This window comes from Antechinus flavipes, chromosome X, assembly GCF_016432865.1.
Source record: "Antechinus flavipes isolate AdamAnt ecotype Samford, QLD, Australia chromosome X, AdamAnt_v2, whole genome shotgun sequence".
Lineage (NCBI taxonomy): Eukaryota > Metazoa > Chordata > Mammalia > Dasyuromorphia > Dasyuridae > Antechinus > Antechinus flavipes.
In genome coordinates this window covers 50,283,805-50,300,911 of record NC_067404.1, presented here as the reverse complement: position 1 = coordinate 50,300,911, position 17,107 = coordinate 50,283,805, and the positions used below count along the sequence as shown (strand labels likewise).

Below are 17,107 nucleotides of genomic sequence, written 5' to 3'. Positions count from 1 at the left end.
TAAAATAGACATTGAAAGAATTCATCGATCCCCTACTGAAAGGGATCCTAAAATCAAAACACCAAGGAATATAGTGGCCAAATGCCAGAACCCTCAGGCAAAGGAAAAAATACTGCAAGCGGCTAGAAAAACCCAATTTAAATATCAAGGAGCCACAATAAGGATCACCCAGGATCTGGCAGCATCCACATTAAAGGATCGAAGGGCCTGGAATATGATATTCCGAAAGGCTAAGGAACTTGGTATGCAACCAAAAATAACTTACCCAGCGAGATTGAGCATCTTTTTCCAGGGAAGAAGATGGACATTCAACGAAATAAGCGAATTTCATCTATTTCTGATGAAAAAGCCAGAACTTAACAAAAAATTGATCTACAAGCACAGAACTCAAGAGAAATCTAAAAAGGTAAAGATTAATCTTGGGAACTATATTTTGGCTATAAAGATGTATAAAGAATACATGTATACCTTGTTCTAGAAACTAGATGTGGAAAGGACATTGTACCAGAAAAAAGGGAAAGTGGGGGTACTACATTTCATGAAGAGGCAAAGAAAACCTAGTATATCTGAGAGAAAGAATGGAGAGGGATGAATATAGTGAGTATTTTACTGCTTTCAGAATTGGCATTAAGAGAAGAATTTTAGACATATTCAATCTATGGTGAAACTTCTCCCACCTCATTGAAAAGTGAGAAGGGAAAAGTGAAAAAGGAAGGAATAAGCTAAGTGGAAGGGAATACGGGAACTGGGAGGGAAAGGGGCAAGTTGGGGGGGAACTCTAAGGGGGGGAGGGATACTAAAAAAGGGAGGGCTGTGAGAAGCAAGGGGTGCTCACAAGCTTAATACTGGGAAGGGGGGTAAGGGGGTAAGAAGGGAGAAAAGCATAAACCGGGGTTAACAAGATGGCAAGTAATACAGAATTGGTCATTTTAACCATAAATGTGAACGGGGTAAACTCCCCCATAAAGAGGAAGCGGTTAGCAGAATGGATTAAAAGCCAGAATCCTACAATATGTTGTATACAGGAAACACACCTGAAGCGGGGTGATACATGCAGGTTAAAGGTAAAAGGTTGGAGCAAAACCTACTATGCTTCAGGTGAAGCCAAAAAAGCAGGGGTAGCCATCCTGATCTCAGATCAAGCTAAAGCAAAAATTGATCTAATCAAAAGAGATAAGGAAGGGCACTATATCTTGCTAAAGGGTAGAATGAATAATGAAGAAGTATCTATATTAAACATATATGCACCAAGTAGTGTAGCATCTAAATTCTTAAAAGAGAAATTAAGAGAGCTGCAAGAAGAAATAGACAGTAAAACTATAATAGTGGGAGATCTCAACCTTGCACTCTCAGAATTAGATAAATCAAACCACAAAATAAATAAGAAAGAAGTCAAAGAGATAAATAGAATACTAGAAAAATTAGATATGATAGATCTCTGGAGAAAATGTAATGGGGACAGAAAGGAGTACACCTTCTTTTCAGCAGTTCATGGAACTTATACAAAAATTGACCATATATTAGGACATAAAAACCTCAAACTCAAATGCAGTAAGGTAGAAATAGTGAATGCATCCTTTTCAGACCATGATGCATTGAAAATTACATTCAATAAAAAGCCACAGGAAAGTAGACCAAAAAATAATTGGAAACTAAATAATCTCATACTAAAGAATGATTGGGTGAAACAGCAAATTATAGACATAATTAATAACTTCATCCAAGAAAACGATAATAATGAGACATCATACCAAAATGTATGGGATGCAGCCAAAGCGGTAATAAGGGGAAATCTCATATCTCTAGAGGCCTATTTGTATAAAATAGAGAAAGAGAAGGTCAATGAATTGGGCTTGCAACTAAAAATGCTAGAAAAGGAACAAATTAAAAACCCCCAATCAAACACTAAACTTGAAATTCTAAAAATAAAAGGAGAGATCAATAAAATTGAAAGCAAAAAAACTATTGAATTAATTAATAAAACTAAGAGTTGGTTCTATGAAAAAACCAACAAAATAGACAAACCCTTAGTAAATCTGATTAAAAAAAGGAAAGAGGAAAATCAAATAGTTAGTCTTAAAAATGAAAAGGGAGAACTCACCACTAACAAAGAGGAAATTAGAGCAATAATTAGGAGTTACTTTGCCCAACTTTACACCAATAAATTTGACAACTTAAATGAAATAGAAGAATACCTCCAAAAATATAACTTGCCTAAACTAACAGAGGAAGAAGTAAATATCCTAAACACTCCTATCTCAGAAAAAGAAATAGAACAAACTATTAATCAACTCCCTAAGAAAAAAACCCCAGGACCAGATGGATTTACATCTGAATTCTATCAAACATTTAAAGATCAATTAACTCCAATGCTAAATAAACTATTTGAAGAAGTAGGGATTGAAGGAGTCCTACCAAACTCCCTTTATGACACAGATATGGTACTGATACGTAAACCAGGTAGGCTGAAAACAGAGAAAGAAAATTATAGACCAATCTCCCTAATGAATATTGATGCTAAAATCTTAAATAAAATATTAGCAAAAAGATTACAGAAAATCATCCCCAGGATAATACACTATGACCAAGTAGGATTTATACCAGGAATGCAGGGCTGGTTCAATATTAGGAAAACTATTAACATAATTGACTATATCAATAACCAACCAAACAAAAACCATATGATCATCTCAATAGATGCAGAAAAAGCATTTGATAAAATCCAACAGCCATTCCTAATAAAAACACTTGAGAGCATAGGAATAAAAGGACTTTTCCTTAAAATAGTTAGGGGCATATATTTTAAACCTTCAGTAAGCATCATATGCAGTGGGGAAAAACTAGAACCTTTCCCAGTAAGATATGGAGTGAAACAAGGCTGCCCACTATCACCATTATTATTCAATATTGTATTAGAAACACTAGCCTCTGCAATAAGAGTCGAGTAAGAGATTAAAGGAATTAGAGTAGGCAATGAGGAAACCAAACTATCACTCTTTGCAGATGATATGATGGTATACCTAGAAAACCCCAGATATTCTACTAAAAAGCTATTAGAAATAATTCATAATTTTAGCAAAGTAGCAGGATACAAAATAAATCCCCATAAATCCTCAGCATTTTTATACACTACCAACAAAATCCAAGAGCAAGAGATACAAAGAGAAATTCCATTCAAAATAACTGTTGATAGCATAAAATATTTGGGAATCTATCTACCAAAGGAAAGTCAGGAATTATATGAGCAAAATTACAAAAAAGTTTTCACACAAATAAAGTCAGACTTAAATAATTGGAAAAATATTAAGTGCTCTTGGATAGGCTGAGCGAATATAATAAAGATGACAATACTCCCTAAACTATTTATTTAGTGCTATACCAATCAGACTTCCAAGAAAATATTTTAATGATTTAGAAAAAATAACAACAAAATTCATATGGAACAATAAAAAGTCGAGAATCTCAAGGGAATTAATGAAAAAAAATCAAATGAAGGTGGCCTAGCTGTACCTGATCTAAAATTATATTATAAAGCAGCAGTCACCAAAACCATCTGGTATTGGCTTAGAAATAGATTAGTTGATCAGTGGAAAAGGTTAGGTTCACAAGACAGAATAGTCAACTATAGCAATCTAGTGTTTGACAAACCCAAAGATTCTAAATTTTGGGATAAGATTTCATTATTTGATAAAAACTTCTGGGATAACTGGAAATTAGTATGGCAAAAATTAGGCAAGGACCCACACTTAACACCACATACCAAGATAAGATCAAAATGGGTCCATGACCTAGGCATAAAGAATGAGATTATAAATAAATTAGAGGAACATAGGATAGTTTATCTCTCAGACTTGTGGAGGAGAAAGAAATTTGTGACCAAAGATGAACTAGAGACCATTACTGATCACAAAATAGAAAATTTTGATTATATCAAATTAAAAAGCCTTTGTACAAACAGAACGAATGCAAACAAGATTAGTAGGGAAGCAAAAAACATCTTTACAATTAAAGGTTCTGATAAAGGCCTCATTTCCAAAATATATAGAGAACTGACTCAAATTTATAAAAAATCAAGCCATTCTCCAATTGATAAATGGTCAAAGGATATGAACAGACAATTTTCAGATGAAGAAATTGAAACTATTACCACTCACATGAAGGAGTGTTCCAAATCACTATTGATCAGAGAAATGCAAATTAAGACAACTCTGAGATATCACTACACACCTGTCAGATTGGCTAAGATGACAGGAAAAAATAATGATGAATGTTGGAGGGGATGCGGGAAAACGGGGACACTGATGCATTGTTGGTGGAGTTGTGAACGAATCCAGCCATTCTGGAGAGCAATCTGGAATTATGCCCAAAAAGTTATCAAACTGTGCATACCCTTTGATCCAGCAGTGTTTCTATTGGGCTTATACCCCAAAGAGATACTAAAAAAGGGAAAGGGACCTGTATGTGCCAAAATGTTTGTAGCAGCCCTGTTTGTAGTGGCTAGAAACTGGAAAATGAATGGATGCCCATCAATTGGAGAATGGCTGGGTAAATTGTGGTATATGAATGTTATGGAATATTATTGCTCTGTAAGGAATGACCAGCAGGATGAATACAGAGAGGCTTGGAGAGACCTACACGGACTGATGCTAAGTGAGATGAGCAGAACCAGGAGATCATTATACACTTCGACAACGATATTGTATGAGGATGTATTCTGATGGAGGTGGATTTCTCTGACAAAGAGACTTAACTGAGTTTCATTGGATAAATGATGGACAAAAACAGCTGCACCCAAAGAAGGAACACTGGGAAATGAATGTGAACTATTTGATTTTTGATTTTCTTCCTGAGTTATTTTTACCTTCTGAATCCAATTCTCCCTGTGCAGCGGGAGAACTGTTCGGTTCTGCAAATATGTATTGTATCTAGGATATACTGCAACATATTTAACATATATAGGACTGCTTGCCATCTTGGGGGGGGGAAGGGAGGGAGGGGAAAAAACGAAACATAAGTGATTGCAAGGGATAATGCTGTGTAAAAATTATCCTGGCATGGATTCTGTCAATACAAAGTTATTATTAAATAAAATTAAATTTTCAAAAAAAAAAAAAAAAAAAGCTGGAAGAGAACTCAAAAAAAAAAAAAAAAAAAAAAAGAAGGGACTTGAGACTCATGAGGCCCAGAAAGGGTAGGGCAGCTCACAGAGGCAGCAGATTAAAGTTGGGATCCCAACCCATATCTAAATCCACTTCTGTCTTCACTATAGTACCCAACCTTCAATGTTTCATGCCTGTCCCAGTGTTGAATGCCACTTATTCCATCTCACAATCAAGCCTTCAAAGGTAGGGCTTCTTCCTTTTCATCGTGCTGCTGCCTCTTGTAAGCCCAATAGCCAGCTCTTTAGTGTTCCTGTCTACAACTCCAACCTTTTTAAGTACTGAGATTTCTTGAAGATAAGAAAGCTATCTTTTGTTTCTCCTTGAGGCATGGATGCAGCCCACAGAATAGAACCAAGCCCATGATGCTGGTTATCGGAATATAATCTTGCATGGGCTTCGAATTCCCAAGAGTTCATGTTACTGAGGGAAGCAGAGTAACTGGAAAGAGGGAAATAGTTGCCATGACATTGATTTCTGGTCCTCTTGGCACTCCATTTGACAACAAGGTAGAAAAGCCAGAAATATACCAAAGACAACCCCAACTTAAGAAGAAATCTTTGGATGGAACGGGATCGGGAATAATCTCCAGTTGAGGGAAAATTCACTCTTTTCCTGAATACAGAGGTGGAAAACAGCTCTCTCCCACTCAGAAAACGCCACGCTGAGCAGTTTTTTGGCCTGATGGAAGAAATGTTGAGATTCTCTGCAAGCTCACCCTGCACATAAAAATGGCTAGGAGAAACAGTAGGTCCAAGAAGGTAAAGCCTGGAGAAAATGGTTTGCTTCCTTAGAGCTTGGGTATTGGATATGATGGGAAGTGCACTAGACCTTCAGGGGAGGATTGGCTTCGATTTCAGTTCTCATAATCATTGTCATTGACCCAGGCCAAGGCACTTCTATCTTTGAGCCTCAATTCCCTCCTTGACATAATGAATATAAATATACGGGGCCTCAGAGAGTGATCTAGTGGCAGCTATGTAGTAAAACTGAAAATACTAGAAATATGAGTTATTTCAAAGCATGTTCATATTTATTAGCTATATCTCTGTTGTGATCTCTGAATGCAAAGCAGATGCACAGCAAGAAAAAAAAAAGTTACCTATATATAGTGTTTTAAAGTTGCACAAAACATTTTTACATACATGATCTCACTTGGACATAGGTCCAAAGCAAAAGATAAACATGTGGCAGTTTATGCACAGTTCAATTTTTAAGGGGATTTTAAACAGTATGTTTTCTTGTCACTGAATATCCTTGATGGCGCCATATCAAAATGACTGATGCTCTTAATGTGCAATTTCCTAAATTTCAAGATTTTTTTTTGATTTCTGTATAATGATTGACTTAATTTTTTCTAAGTTACAGTTTTTGATGCTTAATTTCAAAATCAATTTAAGATGTCTTGAGCTCCATTAATATACTCTAATATTACTTCGCTCATTTTCCTCTGAAGCACTTACCTTAAAAATGTGCTACTCTAATGATTTTAAATCACTTTACAACATACAGACCAATTTACAACAATTACAAAATTTTTACAATTTCCCCTTCTCCCCTCAAAATCTTTGGCCTTAAAGATACTCTGGTATTTGGCAATAGAGATTTAAATTTTAAAAGGGAACAAATATATTTTTGTACAATTTAGAAAATCATTCTGCCCTCTCTTCAGTGGGCAAAGTGCATTAGAAAACCACCTTTTTACTTTACTATCAAGTCTAGTAATGATACTTCTTCTGTCTCACACCCTCAAGTCCAATTAAAGTAAAGAACAAGATACCCTAGTGCCCTGATACTTTTAACAAGTGAAAACATCCATTTCCTTGAATTTAAAAAAAAAAAAACTTGATGTGAACAATTCCTAGCCATCTCTATGGTACAAACTAAATACAAAATGTGAGGCCATATAAGAAATTCCTTATAATTGGCTGAAGAGACCCTGTGGATCTTGGGAAAAAATCCTCAAAGCCATTTAATCTGGTACAGATCTTCTGAAGCCATTATTTTTATTATTTTTACAACACATTAGTGTTCTATCACTTCTGTGTAGCATAATTTGTCCAGCAATCCCCCAATTTATGGATATCTGTTTTCATTCTTTGCCATGTCTCAAAAAGAACTAGACAAATTTTTATAATTCCTAAGAGTTTGAGTTAAGACAAATCCCTCTAACCTACCCACTCTCCAATTCTTCCTTTTCCCTTTTTCCCTTATATTTTCTTGCTCAGTGAAATATATTTCTATACCCAAATGTATGTGTATGGGGATTTTTTTTTTTGGAGGTTTGGTGGAAGCAACAGATGACACACAAAGGCCAATAGAGGACACAGAAAAAGTTTAGAAACTCAGACATGCATAAAATATATGTACAGTATGGTATAATCTCAACACATTTTATCTATTAATATCATACCATACCATAATATTGTTCTTGTTTTAAATCAGGAATGCTTAGAAGGCCTCTATTTCATTAAAGCCCACTTTCCCCTTAGTATAATCATACTCAGTTTTGCTGGGTAAGTTATTCTTGGAGGTAGGCCCATATCCTTTGCCTTCCACAATGGGACATATAAAGTTCTCTGCTTTATAGTGGTGACTGTTAGATCATGTATGATTCCAAGTGGTTCCTTGGTACTTGAATTCTCTATTTGGGCTGCTTACGGTATTTTTTCTTTAACTGGCAACTCTGGATTTTGTCTATGATATTCCTAGGGGCTTTCATTTTGGTATTTACTTAGGCCAAAGTCTCTCACTATGTCCAGGGCCATCTCCAGCTATTCTGATCTCTGGCCACTGGAGCCAAATGGCTCTGGAGGGGAATGTGAGACAGATGACCTTGTACAGCCTTCCCTCACTTAAATCCAATTCACTTGCATCACCTCCCTGATGTCAGTGACCTCTTTGAGTAAGAAGGGTAAGCAATAAGAACGAGAACAACAACTTTGCCTTCTGATTTTAAGAGATATGGGCAGTTTTGCTGTGCATACCTTTTGATCCAGCAGTGTTACTACTGGGCTTATTTCCCAAAGAAATCTTAAAGAAGGGAAAGGGATATGTACGTACAAGAATGTTTGTGGCAGCCCTCTTTGTAGTGTCCAGAAACTGGAAACTGAGTGGCTGCCCATCAGTGGGAGAATGGCTGAATAAATTGTGGTATATGAATATTATGGAATATTATTGTTCTGTAAGAAATGACCAACAGGATGATTTCAGAAAGGCCTGGAGAGGCTTACATGAACTGATGCTGAGTGAAATGAGCAGAACCAGGAGATCATTATATACTTCAACAACAATACTATATGATGATCAATTCTGATGCACATGGCCCTCTTCAACAATGAGATGAACCAAATCAGTTCCAATAGAGCAGTAATGAACTGAACCAGCTACACCCAGCGAAAGAACTCTGGGAGATAACTATGAACCACTGCATAGAATTCCCAATCCCTCTATTTTTGTCCACCTGCATTTTTGAATTCCTTCACAGGCTAATTGTACACTATTCCAAAGTCTGATTCTTTTTGCACAGCAAAATAACTGTATGGACATGTATACATATATTGTGTTTAACTTATACTTTAACATATTTAATATGTATTGGTCAACCCTGCCATTTAGGGGAAGGGGTAGGGGGAAGGAGGGAAAAAGTTGGAACAAAAGGTTTTGCAATTGTCAATGCTGAAAAATGACCCATGCATATATCTTGTAAATAAAAAGCTATAATAATAAAAAAAACCCAAAACCAAACCAAAACAAAATAAAACAAAAAGAGATATGGGCAGTTTTGTAATTTTCAAAAATATATTGTCTAGGGTCCTTTTTATAGGGTATCAGAGTGCCAGTGGTAATTAAATTTCCCCCGCCTTCATCTATTTCCCAGACCAGTTGTTCTCTATCTTTCATTTTCTCCTATTTTTTTCCTAGTCTTTTTGACCTCGTTCAAATATTTCTTGTTTTTCTCTTAAGGTCTGTGGCTCCATTCAAAAACTTAGGAAGTTTGTTGCTTGAGTAAGGTTTTGTACAAAATATTTTAACTTAAAAAACTTCTTGCTACATCTCTTTTAGGAATTCTGAGTTTGTGTCCAAGTTACTGTTTTTCTTTGAGGTTTGACTTGTAGTTATTTTTAGAGTTCTTTCTTCTGGGTATGTGTCTTGAGCATCCCTGTTACCACAATAGCTTTTAGTCTTGTGTTTACTCATTCTCTAGTCTACTTCATGACTTTGGATTTAATGCTAAGGCTAAGCTTTGTGCATTTTTGGAGGGAAAATCTGGGTTGGTCTCATCAATACTTTCTCGGGATATAGATTGTTGGGGTCATTCCAGGATTTCAGGGACACCACAGCTTTAGAGCATGCCATTCCAGGAAAATACATGTATACAAGCTTAGGTAAGCCCATTTCTGGGCATATGTGATGGAGACCATCTCCTCCCCTCCACATATGCCCTCAGAGCACAAGCATATATCTTCTGACCACTTCCCGTTGACCACAATAACTCAGGAATTCATAGTTTATAGTGACATGGATTCTTTTGATTGACTGCTGAACTGGCATTTCAAGGACATATTGATTCCATCACTCCTTGGTTTCCTCTTCCTGTGAGTTTCAAAGGGCAAGGCCATTTTTCTGAGCTATTCAGACAATTGGGTGGGAGCATACTTCTCCCATCTGGCAACAGATCATGAACTCATTCCTGGGGCTTCCTTCCTTTTGTGCCTTCTTTCCTTTAGTATAGGATCTTGGGAAATCTTCAAAAGCTGCTGGTATTGGCCTTTTCTGGGGTGCTACAGCAGCAGGATAGCAGTTTCAGAAGCAAGAATAGCAGAAACTGATGGACCAATGAAGAAAGACTTGCCCCCAAAGAGGGTCCACTTGGTTTTGATTGGTTGATGTTCAGTGGAGGTGAAATGTAAAGTGTCTAATTAGCAGCTCTAGCAAAAGAACTGCTTACAGATATACAACTGAAACTCGAATGAGTTACTGTTTCAACCAAATGGATTCATGATGAATTACTGAATGCTAGCTTAATAATTTCAAACACATTTCCTTTTTGTGTGTGAGAATCAAACAATTTGTTCCATAGGTGATTCATGGTCATACTTCAAGAAACTTTTTTTTATATCCTGCCTCCCCCAGTCACTTGCTGGGAGAATCCTTAAACCGGAGTCCAAAATAGAGATGTCCTTAGAGTAATAGGAGTGGAATCATAAGCTACTAATTATGAAAAAAAATGTAAAATGTAAAGTAGTTGCATTTGATGATCTTTAAACTTCAAGTGTGGCTCTAAAATAGTAGGATTCTGAACCTGGAAGATCACGAGTCAAAAAAGAAAGGAATTGTAAGATTCAAAATTGGAAAACTCAAAACTTAGAACTTATCTAGTCTTATAAATATTAATTATTATTTATTAAAGAATAAGCTCTTTATTGTATTTAGGGAATCTGATGTACAGAAAGGGGAAATGACACGGTTGAGTCTGGCAAATTGAGCACCAGCACCCAAATCTCAGTCCAATACTAAGTATGGGAACGTTTTATTTTTCTCTATTCCACAAGTATCCAAAGACATTTTGGTTCACTGTTCAAATCATGATGCCTAAATGAATTCTCAGTATCAGGCTGTGTACTTTTATCATGCCCTCCCATGCTCAACTACAGATAATTTTCTTGCCACGCAAATGGCAACCTATTGAATGCAATCTTTCTCCCTGATTTGGAAAACACCTGAAAAGCTTTCATGTATTACAAAAGCCAGGCAGCTTGTGAGGCAGCTGAAAAGCAGTAACCTCTTAATTCCAACTTATCAAATTGTCACCAACTGGAAGGCATTTTTGCTCTCACTGTTAATGATAGGATAAGTCCCATGATGTGCACTGTGTGGGAAAGACAAGCAAAAATCTGGCTTTTAAAACAATGAGTATTTGGTGCGCAGTATACTATCTGTCTTTACTATGCATCAGCCCATGGCCAACAGGTGACACATCCCCTCATGCTGAGAAAAGTTCCTTTTGGGATAAAAAAGGGATTTTTTTTTCATTTGTCCTAGGTTTTGTTCTCACTAAAAATACAAGAGAAATGCGATGGTAACAAAATATCTGAGAGGAGAACGTAATGCAAATCACTAAAACAGAGATGGTCCACTTTGCCTTCACTGTCAGTTTCTGCTGTTAGCATTGCCCACTTGATTTGCCACCAACCTTCTAAAGTTTGCTTTTCTGCTGTATTCTAACTTTCTATAATCAGCTTCAACACCTGAGTTAAAAGCTTTAACTTAAGAACTATAGTATCAATCATTTTCTATGTAGGATTTGAATGTATTAAATCAAGCAAATTAGAAATGATCCATGGTTCATCCTTTAAGGCACAGCAGTGAAAAAGCAATTCTACTTCAAAGGATTTGATCACATGCTGACATAATTTGGACATGGACACAAAGAAGTTGAAGCCCCTGTGAGTGTAGTTTGTTTTCATGTATGGAAAAAGTAAATGATGCAAAATCTTATTATGTGCCATATATGGTACACCTCTTGCTTGTTATATGAAGCTTTCTGCTGAAGTTTCAAGAATTTTTTTCTTTTGATATTATGGATATGTACTTTTGTTCAATGCTTTGAAATATCCCAAAGCAAATCCCTATGTTTTTAACTCGGGTATTCTATCAGTGATAATATAGGACTTCATATAACTAAGCAGCACAACTTCAAAGAATCCAAATTAGGAGTCATCCAAAAGGCAATGGGCACATGCATGACTTATGTGCCAATAGAGTAAAAGATGCTAAAGAGAATTATGAATAAGAGTGTTCCAGTCATGTAGCAAGAACCAATAGATAACTCATGGACAAGCTAGATGATCCACTGGCATCCACTAAACATCAACTGATCCTTTTCTCCCTCCCTTTTACTGTCTTTTGTATTTAATTTTTTTAAACATCACTTTTCTCAGATTTCTGTTCTAAATCCACCCCTTCCATTCAGTCCTTCCCTCAGTGCTTACAAATATAATGACCAAGGTTAGCCTTGGAAAAGTGATGAATAAGTGCACCTTTCTTCTTTGGAGACATGGGGTTGAGATGGATGCATAATATTGCATTCTTAACAGACATGGTAGATGCATTGTTTCCTCTTGGTCAATTGTTCTTTTCCTCTTTCTTTGTCTACTTTGTTATACAAAGTGGTTCTCCAGGTAGGAAAAGGCTAAAGGTAAGGATATATCGAACTGAAGGCTGTATAAGAACAAAAGATATCAATAATTTTTTTAAACTGAGAGGCTACCTCATAGATTCAGAATTCCAGAGTGCCTGGGGTGTCAAAAGGGACTCCAGAGGCCAAGACTTTGCTTGAAGATGTCCAACGAGGAGGAATTTACTACCTTTCAAAGCAGTCTACTTCACTCTTGGAGAGATCTGACTGATCCAAAGCAAAATTCCTGAGGGTAGAGGAGGCTTGCTTACTTGTTTGTTTGTTTGTATTCTCGGAGTCCTGCACATAGTAATTTTTTGAATCCCATTGGGCAGATTTTCACATGCCAAAAGCTGCCTCTTTGCAACACATATTGTTCCTTGTTCTGCCCTCTGGGGTCAAGCAGAATGGATCTAATTCCTCTTTCACATGGCAGCACTTCCAACATCTGAACACAGCTATTGGGTACTCCCCAAGTCTTTTTTTCCTTCAGGTTAAATTAAGATATGCACAGACCAGATTCATTTGCACAGTGCATCCAAAGCATATTCTGGAAAATAATCTAGAACCTGCAGTTTCGGGTTCTTAGTATAATTATATCACATAGTATTCTTTTCTTAAATATGCTCACTTTTAGTGATTGTGTACACATCAGAGGAATACACTTCTGAATGATTTGAGGGATGCTGAAATACTTGTCTAGGACTAGGCTTCTTTGTCAAACTGCACAAGTGACCATACTGTTATTGCAATGTGTAAAGTAAAAACAATAAAGTGCAAGTACTGATCATTGTAAATAGTCTAATCAATTTCTGAAAACTGCAGGAAAGAGAGTTGTGTGTGATAGACATGGAGAGCCAAATGAAAGGCTTTAGATTGTTGGCACAGTCAATAATAGGAAGACAAATGATGTTTTTCCCTTATATGGTTCTTGAAGTATCAAGGAAATAGTTTCCATGGCAACAATAGAACATCCTCCTCTAATTATCTGCTTTATTAGTGGATGCATATCATCTTCCACTAGGGAACACTAGGCAAAACTTAATGAGACATTGTCATAATGAAGATATATCTATAAAATGAGATTTCGAAGCTGGTAAAGACAAAACAAAAAGGTTTGATATCACTGAATGTCACAATGAATGCCTTTAGAAGGAGAAAACAAATATCAATATGATTTCACCATAAATGATATGGAATAAAAGTTATAGAGCCTATCGGCTATTTCAAATCATTGTCAGTACAGGATTATATTTGATCCAGGATCTTGGAGCTGTGAAAACTCATCTCTCCCTGAGTTGTCGATAAGATACGTAATGTCCAATAAGGTTTAGTAAATTTTCCCCAAGTCACTGCACTAAGAAGCAGTACATTTTAGCCCCAGGAGAGTGACTTAAAGGTATGACACTCTTCCAATGAGTTCTTTTGGGCATGGAGATGGGCTCCATATTGGTGGTGTCATGCAAAATTGGACTCTAGAGAACCTAATGTTTATGCAAGCTATTTGGACAAAGGAGGCTCTACAGATCTCCTCAACTCATTAAGACACTGCGAAGTGTCAAGGAAGTGGGGAGAGGAGAAAGTCTTTTTTTTCCCTTCCAACCATGATTATTTAGCTTCTATAAATGATGATGTTAGTTACTTGTGCATATGAAGAGGATGAACTGATCCAAACAAAGTTTTAACAGATAAGGTGGTAAGAGACCTTAGGCAAGCCTTTTCTCTATCTCAATTTCTTCAGTTTCTGAATGTTAGACTTGATCATGGTAATAATACTAATTCAGAATTTTAAAAGCATTGTAGACTAATATGATACTTTAGAGTTTATAAAACTTATTTCTTTATGATAATTGAATGAAACTGATAGTGCAAGGATTCTGTCCCTTTTTTTTCCAGGGCATCTAGGTCCCTTCCATTTCTAAAATGCAATGATTCTTTTTCCTCCTTCCTTGTCTTTTCTCTCCTTCCACTTCCCTGGGATTTAAGTAACATATACCTAATCTGGGAGAAGAGGATATAGCCAATCACATCACTCCTGTCCTCCAAAGAAAATTTAAAAAATGTGTCTCACAGAGGTTCTTGAGCTGGTTTTATCATATATGCAAAAGTACCATTTCTACACTGGTTTTCTCATATGCAAACGTTCGTGACAAGCATTTGCAAAAAAGTCCACCTGGAGGATGTGTCATATCTGTTGCACAGGAAGAGGAGGTGAAAAATTTCTATAAAGGCCTTCAAAAATCAATCAGTATGTGTTTGGTTTAAATACATGGTGATTTCAATGGAAAGGTAACCATAGGAAAAATATGAAAAAAAGGGAAATTATAGTTTAGGATTAAGATATGAGCAAGGCTAATGCTTGTATACTCTACAGAAGAGCCATGCTTATATATCAGGAGCACTTTCCTGAAGAAGTGGTGATGACATGTGAACAAGGAATAATGAAAAAGGAAACTGATTATGTTTTAAAAGGCAGGAAATTAATTGTTATTAATATGGAAGTCACATTCGAATCCATTGTCAAGGTACAGTCAAATCATTGACTAGTTAGAGCAAAGATCGAAATCAAAAGCAACATAAAAGAATCAGAGCGGGAGGAGAAATGATATACAGTTGTTCCAACATGATCTTTACTCATTGAAATAAGCTACTGATACTGGAAAATAAGAAAGGGATAAAGGGGGAGACATTTACACTAATTATAACTGCTTCCTAGGAAATTTTAATGCATAAATATCAACCGCCAAAATGTGGAGACCAAATGAGCCTATACAACAATTTGTCCTATACCTACTCCGCCTCTTTATCAAACAGAAGATCCACTGTTTCTGAAATATAACAAATAAGGACAATACTGGTTTCAAATATAAAATCATTTACAGCATCTTACTACAGAGGATAATGGAAAGTTGTAAAAAAAAATATCCCCTCACAAAACAATGGAAAATGGTAGAGAGAAGAATTTACAGAAAGCTTGGAAAGAAATTCAATTATACTTGACCATCCTATGAATATTTAAGGATGGAATTATAAAGAATAAACAAACAAAAATGAAAAAGGGTTTTCAAAGTCTTGGTATACTCTTTTCTTTATCAATCAGAACATAGTCCCCACATTTGGACTCTAATATCAAGTCTCCACTGTGTTGTGTGACCAAGTAGAAATGATCCCAAAGAAAATAGTTGAGAAGAGCATTTGAACCATTTCAAGTACACTCAAAGGAAGACCACACTACAGTTAACACACTTTGGAATTCTCACAGTATCTGAAAAGAGACAAGAGTTTCCCAGTTGCTTGGAGAGAAAAACATCACAGATAAATATAATCCCATATGTTTATTTTTTCCATCTCTAGGAAATCTTTTGAGAATAAGCTATTTTTGAGGGTATCCTTCACTAAAGCAGGAGAAAGGGACAAGAAAGCTCTGGCAAATATTCTCCAGGAGACCAAAGCTTTAAAGTTTTCAGGTAACAGAAAGATAGTACAGAGAATACAAGATCCTATCCTATTTGTTGTACATCGGCTATCGACAAGGTCCCTCCTATGCGTATCTAAGAATCTTATACAGTTCTTTGAAGAAAACAACAAGAGTAGGGACCTATTTGATCACATCTAGATCATCTTCATCTGAATACCTGCTAGAAGTACAGCTGTTGGAGATGACTAAAATCTCTCAGAACTCAGCAAGAGAAGAGAGGGCAGAATGTCAATAACAAAAGCTATCCATAAAATACAGGCAACTAGTGTATTATAAAACCTAACGAATAAGACACCAGACCACACATCACCTTTGCTTGGAGAAATCCCTGCCTTGTAGAACAATTAGATCTGGGAGATGTAGGGTAGGGGAAAACAATGAAAATGTACCTGTAGAGCAGTCGGATCCTGTCCACTTGGGTTCACAGCTGCAGACTCCAGCATCCAAAAGGAAAGTTCCATGTCCTGAACACTGCTCTTGACATACAGGAAGAGGAGTTTCGCAGTTGACTCCTCCCCAGCCGGTGGAGCAGTGGCATTCACCTTTGACACAGATGCCATGGCTGGAACACATTGGATCCAGGCAGTCCTCTGAAGGACATAAGAGAAAGGAAAAAGAAGAGCAGCTGTGGCCAGTATAGCTAAGGAAAATGAAATCGACATTCCCACACTGATTGGCTAATATGGTAACAAGAACGTTGTTTTAATTAGACAATACAATGATTCATGCAAACACTGTGTTCCAATCAGTCAGATTATTAACACTTAAAAAATATGGTAGGGTATCATAAAGGTTGCAACCTAAATGGAGAAGAGGAGGAAACCACACATATGTTGTGAGAAATTGTGAAGAGTTGTGAAACATCTGTTACCCGTGCACAAAGGGGTGGGTGTAACAGTGTCACTTTTCAGTGTGAATTCCCCAGTTTTATAGAAAGAGCCTACGGGCTTCTGAGAAATCATTGCTTTAACCTTTCTTCAACTAGAATCATAGCTCCCGGAAGGAAGGAAAAAAGGCTTCTGTTTGACATGTGTAGATGTATATTTAAAAAAATGACTCCTCCCTCAGTAGCGGCTAGAAATTTCTGCTCTTACACGAATGTGCACAACTGCAATGGTTCCATTAAAAACTCAATGGCTCTTTAGGAGACTCTCGCCCAATCCTGCATTCCCAAACTCAAACCTCTTCCATTCCGTGGTAGTGTTACCTGTATGAGGGCACAGTGTTTTCTTCGTCTCGGCACACATCACAGGCACAAATTCCATTTGCTCCAGGTCCTCCAAGCCTTTG

General features: G+C 36.6%; 1 protein-coding gene across 1 annotated transcript in view; it reads right to left on the bottom strand.

The window, feature by feature from the left end:
- TENM1 (teneurin transmembrane protein 1) overlaps positions 1 to 17,107 on the bottom strand; it is an 828,896-nt gene that overhangs the window by 212,215 nt on the left and 599,574 nt on the right. Inside the window, exon 12 of the mRNA XM_051969260.1 lies at positions 16,207 to 16,407. Within this exon, the coding sequence (XP_051825220.1) occupies positions 16,207 to 16,407 (201 nt within the window). The remainder of the gene's footprint in view (positions 1 to 16,206; positions 16,408 to 17,107) is intronic.